Source organism: Eptatretus burgeri, chromosome 3 (genome assembly GCF_056783735.1).
Source record: "Eptatretus burgeri isolate ZD-2024b chromosome 3, Ebu_testis_v1, whole genome shotgun sequence".
NCBI lineage: Eukaryota > Metazoa > Chordata > Myxini > Myxiniformes > Myxinidae > Eptatretus > Eptatretus burgeri.
Window position 1 is genome coordinate 53,509,342 of NC_140963.1, and position 6,442 is coordinate 53,515,783.

The 6,442-nt window shown below is 43.4% G+C and overlaps 1 protein-coding gene across 6 annotated transcripts in view; it reads right to left on the reverse strand.

The window, feature by feature from the left end:
• The window catches only part of CEP290 (centrosomal protein 290), a 252,833-nt gene extending 246,517 nt beyond the window's left edge, over positions 1-6,316 (reverse strand). For 3 of the 6 annotated variants that reach the window (XM_085873374.1, XM_085873377.1, XM_085873378.1), the window contains exon 1: positions 6,065-6,315. In XM_085873374.1, coding sequence (XP_085729500.1) covers positions 6,065-6,148 — 84 coding nt within the window. In that variant the 5' untranslated portion in view covers positions 6,149-6,315. Of the gene's footprint in view, positions 1-6,064 lie in introns of all 6 variants that reach the window. The other 3 variants (XM_085873379.1, XM_085873373.1, XM_085873380.1) reach the window with 2 other exon arrangements.
• Between the last annotated feature and the right edge of the window lie 126 nt (positions 6,317-6,442).

Below are 6,442 nucleotides of genomic sequence, written 5' to 3' on the forward strand. Positions count from 1 at the left end.
AAGTCCTCATGTCGCAGGATTACCGAATAATAAACCACATATCTACACACACGCTTGGAATATTTTTTCCACATGATATACAGGGTGTGTCAATAAAAGGTTAACCACTTCAAAACTTTATTAACCAAAACATTGAGTAAGTAGAAGGGCACTCAGAAGAGCGCATACCTCCACCCCACAATTCCTGATCCACGAGAACATATCTGGCCCAAAACATTTTTGAAATATGTTATATATCGTTTTTGAGCCCGATCTATCAATGGTGAAGAATCACTTTAAAGTTCTCGTAGTCGGATCTGGATTTTCACAAAAATCGAATCAATTCTTCCTTGTCACACACCCAACCTGTCCACCAAGTTTCATCCAAATCCATCCACAACTTTTTGAGATATCGTGCTATGTATTAGTTTAGCCCAATCTCTCAATGGTGAAGAATCACTTTTAAAATTAGAGTAGTCAGATCCGGATCTTCACCAAAATCGAATCACTTTGTCATGGTCATACACCCAACTTGTCCACCAAGTTTCATCCAAATCTGTCCACAACTTTTTGAGATATTTGTGCGATATTGTTACGAATCTGGCAGCCATGAGCACACAACATACAGGTCCTATAGAACAGTTATATCGGTAAGTATGTGTTTTTTAGTTAGGGTACACGTCCTACGCTAACCGGCGGAGCCAGGTAGCCTGCTACTTTCTCGTCCCTCAGCTCGACTTCCCTCCGAGCTGAAGGGATAATAAAGACCATTTTGGGTCCGTTTTTTGTATGTGCGTCTGTCTGTGGGCACGTCTTTAAGTAGGAATTGTTTAAGTGCTTGTGTGTAAATTTGCATTCTCTACTAGTCGTGGTAACTCTGCCCTTACGTGCTTCCCTAGTTTCCCCGATTACTGTGAATAAATAACCCATGTGTTAAATGTATCAGCTTGTTTTTGTGTTTCTTCCATTGGCTTAGCATGGCGCGTGTTGGTGAATTACAAAGGCTGTTGCCGCTGTAAATGTACATTTGGACCGACGGGACTTCGGCAACCATCCGCTCGGGTTGCGCACAGGTCGGGCACGCTAACGGCTCGACTCGTACGAGTGCCGTCGAGGGTGTGGATACTCGTTAACTCGCCACATGGATATCGAGGTATTTTTAAGATTGACAAATAACCCTGTACCACGTGGTGGAATTATTGACGATTCACGGTCCGGTAAGGGACCCGTACCCTCAGAGTTTTCCGAACGGTACGATCGAGATTTCGGGTGTTCGGGAGAGTCGACCCTACCGCTCCACCTAGCGGTCGTGCTCGCAGCTGATACCCGGTCCTCAACAATATATCAGTTTTATCCCTATCTCTTAATGGTGAAGAATCACCCTAAAAATTATAGTAGCCGGACCTGGATCTTCACCAAAATCTAATCAATTAGTCCTTATCACACACCCAACCTGTCTATAAAATTTCATCTGGATCCATCCACAACTTTTTGAGATATCTTGTAAACAAACAAACAAACAAACAAACAAACAAACATACAGAAAGGGGTGAAAACACTACCTCCTTCACCTTCGGTGGCGGAGGTAATAAAACAAAAAATTAACTCGGAAAATGAAAACAAAATCATGGAGAAATGAAACTCATTATGTGTTAATGCGCTTATAGTTGAGGTGTTCGATGTGAGCACCCCCACGCACGCAACATGCATTCACACGAATTGCGAAGTTTTCATTGACGTTTCTGCAAGTTGTAATGATTACTGTCTGCACATAAGCCTCAACTGCTGCAATCAGATAAGATTCAGAAATAGCTCAAAGGAATTATTTCCTGAGACCCAATCTTCATGAGTTTTAATCAACCTGATTATAATGGGCTCCACACGTTACTAACCACTCTGGATATTAACACCTAGTTCACTTACCCGAGTTAAATCGAGCAAGGGGACAATCGATACACACGTCTCGTTACATGTCTCCAATCTCTCCACACCCCCCTCTCACGGGTTTATGTCGTAACACAATGATCCCGTGCCTTCCAGTAAATGCGATTCTCGTCTACACTGGAAGTTTCGTCTTAGGAACATTCCAGCATCTACACAAATCTCACCAGGCAGTTTACAAAACAAAACTGCCATCCACAGTCAAAAGTAGCTCATTACATCAAGCAGTTTATAATACAATTCACCGATTAATTACACAACAAATTTAAAACATGTAACAGTCAATTTTCATCGTTCATTTATGGGCATTTACTAATGCTTATCCACAAATACCACAACCCATGGCTACTGGCCATAACATCGAGCTTTTAACCAATAAGGGCTTTTTTTTGGCACTTTGTGATTGGCAAAATAAATAAAAAAATTAAAAATTTCCCTTCAAATTGGACCATGATTTATGACTGACGTTTTTCAAAAAAAAAATTGCGTTGAGGTTCCCTTCAAGTACCATGTACAAGGGGTAAAGAACAGTTTCGGACAAGTGTGGACTCATTGAAGAATAGCATAGGGACAATGGTTAGTGAGGAAAGTGAGATAGATGGCAGGCTTATGAAACAGGTATTTTTCTTCAACTTTTACACAAGAACAGTCAGGAGAATTGCCAATAGCTAAGAGTATCTATCAAGGAGGTGAGGAAAGACTTTTATAGAAGATCCAGGTTGGAGTGGAGGAAGTAAAGGAACAGCTTGGTAATCTAAGAGAAGATAAGGCTCCGGGTCCAGAAAATATGCATCCCAAAGTATTGAGAGAGGTGGCTGAGCAGGTATGTGCTCTACCGAGTGCCCTTCTAGTTGGTACAGTTCTTGACCACGTCCATTTTCACATGATAGGATTTCTGCTTGTGCACAATATACAATATCGGTCATGAACACACCATCACATTGGATTTTCCCACAGACACCTCAAAGTGCTAATTTCACAGGTTACAATTTCGGCTTTGGAGCAAGTTTGTCGAAGATGCTTTTATTGAGAACTAGACGACCCATGAACCCGTTGTGACAGTGGTTGATAAAAAAAAATCATTTCAATATATATATATATATATATATATATATATATATATATATATATATATATATATATATATATGTATATATATATATATATATATGTATATATATATATATGTATATATATATGTATATCTTCTTCTTTCGGCTGCTCCCGTTCGGGGTCGCCACAGCGGATCATCTGTATGATCCGCATTGTGATTTGGCACATGTTTTACGCCGGATGCCCTTCCTGACGCAACCCTGGTCACCTCTTACGACACAGGGATATGGTACACCTATTTTAACCGGGGTATACACCGGCCCAGTACACTGGTACTCATTTCGCTGACCTCGGAAAGATGACAGGCTGAGTCAACCCCCTGGTGTATTAATTCAGTGGCCCAACGGGGCTTGAACTCAGGACCTTTTGGATCCCAAGCCGCTGCCCTAACCACTGTGCAAACACCAGGCTCATATTATATATATATATATATATATATATATATATATATATATATATATATATATATATATATATATATATATATATATATATAAATAAATTAAATAAAGGATAGCTGCAGCAAACTATACCACTGAGGTTGTTTGCATTGATCAAATTCTCCCAAAGAGTGCTTGACTGAATTGAGAATTGATTTTTAAGTAATTTTTTTCATTGCCTGATTTGAACAAAACTTGATACTGCACACCTCAGGTGAATGGTAAGGTGCCCCTAAAATTTTTGCGCTATCGTGTCCCATTTTGGGAATATATATATATATATATATATATATATATATATATATATATATATATATATATATATATATATATATATATATCTACACAAGATGAGAGTTTTATTAATTTATAGATGTTCCCATCTGCCCCAATGTCTATTTTTAAAAATCACCAAACAGTTGTTCAAGTCAAATCGTCACAGACCACGGATGGTCTTGGGAACCCGACACACTCACAATTCCCAGAAACATGGTACCTTCCTAATCATGACCTCAACTGCCCTTACCCGACAACACATTCTATTGTGCTCCATTTTCATGCACCTATAGCACTTTGCCTTGGCAGCTGGACAGGTCTGACTGACAATGCTGATGTGCAAAACTTCTGCAGTGAGCACACTTGGTCCTGGGACGAGGTTGAAACATTTTGTGATTTTTTTTCCTTTTGTCTGCTCACCTCTTCCATATTGCATTTAGGTTCCCCTTCAAGTACCGTATACTATTGTGGAGCCGGGTCTCGGTGGCGAGCATGACCACTAGAGGGAGCAGCAGAGTCGGCTCCACCGAACACCCGGAATTTATAGGTCATCACCCCAGATAACTCTGGAGCCGACGGGTCACTTAAAGGACTGTGGTCGCAAATACTTCGACGGTGTGGGGTAGGGTGAATTGCTTAATTTCAATATACGTAAATACCCACACAGTATAACTACTGGGGAACCACACCCTCGGCCGACTCTGTCCGATCAGAGTTGCAGTTAACGACTCGGATCCGGCGTAACCGAGCGGAGTTACCAGAGAGGCGCCGGACCAAATGAACAATTTACCCTCGCTATCTCTCAATACATAGCGTGCTTAGCCAATGAAAGAAACGAGCTGGTACATTCAACAAAAGGGATATTTATTTATAATAATAATCAGGGAGGGGAACACAGAGCAGAGTTATCACGAATAAGCAATGTACAAAAAAAAAAAGACAACGGACTTCACGATTCCACTTGACAAGATGGGCCCACACACAGACACACACACACCCACAAAAGAAATGATGGCCACGGCCTTTATTGATACCCCCAGCTCAGAGGGAAGGTGAGCTGGAGGTAAGAGCCTGTCTTGGACCTTCCCGCTTCGTATGGTTACACCGACTTCGAAACCACTGGTGGGGCTCGAACCCACGACCCGGAGTCCACGGCCCTCGTCCCTGGCTGCTCAGCCGCCACACTGTTCGGTCACCACCACCACGGTGAGCCACCACAAAGGACCGTAGACCGCAATCGCCATGATCCCACAGAACCCTCGTCGACCACCTCTCTGCCATCGCCACGATCACCCGGTCTCCGTCCTCTCCTCTTTTTTTTTCCTTCAGGTCCGAGCGATTTATTTTCTCGTTGGATTGGACGGGGCGTCGTGGGAAGGTCGCTCTCTGTGGCCATCTCAACCCTCATTGGCCGGCGTGTCGTGGAAAAGCCGCCTTCTGTGGCCATCTAAACTCTCATTGGCCGGCGTGTCGTGGGAAAGCCGCCTTCTGTGGCCATCTCAACCCTCATTGGCCGGCGTGTCGTGGGAAAGCCGCCTTCTGTGGCCTGATTGGACAAGGGGCACACCCCTGCATTCCTGGGCGGAGTCCCAGTCTGAAGCGATGGAAATCTCCGTCCACGCACGTGGGTTATGTCGAGGGTGTGTGAAGTGAAGCGAAGGAGATTTGTTGTCAACGGAAATCCGCAGCGCACACCTGTAATTCCCGTTAGACACAGGTAGGGGGCCCCAACTAGAAACACACACTTACCGATATCACTGTTCTATAGGGACCTGAATGTTGAGTGCTCATGGCTTCCAAATTCGTAACGGTATACCCCGTGTTTCGTGTCCTGAGTAAAACATTTGCATTTAGTTATTTGTTTTGGATTTTGTACTGCATTATTAGATTTGCAGACAATACTGTGAATTGAAGAGTGGGGTGTGTGAATTGGCATCGGCGGTAGGATGTTAACGTCACTCGGTCACATCTGACTGCTGATACAGCGTGACCGCACAAGGTGGGGAACGTCAATGCGGACCTCCGGAGCACTCTGCGGTACCCCAAGCCCTCTACCTGAGGGCGAGGTCGTAACAGGCACCTCACAAATTTTTTCAAGACTCATTGGCTTGCTGTGTCATTGACCTGAAAACAGCCTTTCCATGAATCACAATACGCTTGGGAACGAAATAGGCATCAAATTTTCCCAACACCGTCTGTCGGCCATTGTCGTTTTCACCAGAATGGTCACCATCAAAAACAAGAATACAAGTAAAGGTGCTCACAATGTCTTCTACCTCCAGACCCCCCCACATCACATAACCAAGGGTACTCACTTGGACCTCCCCCGTTTCTCCAGTCAACTTCGTAGCTTTGGAGTTTCTCTTGAAACGCTCGCTATCTCCAGCAGGGCCATCCATGAGGGCCTAATGATTAGGCTTTGTAAAGTCGTTTTTTCCAGTGGATTAAAGTTCGCCATGGCCCAGAACTATCTCCAAAATGGTTTACTGCACACTTAACGATTTAACAATCTCTGAGTACCACCTCCACCACCATGTGACGGCCGTCGAATACTTGGAATGATTCACACACACACACACACACACACACACACACACACACACACACACACATCCACTGAGTGGGCAGCCATGATGGAACTATTTTACTATACATCCGCTGAGTGAGCAGCCATCATGGAACTATTTTATTAT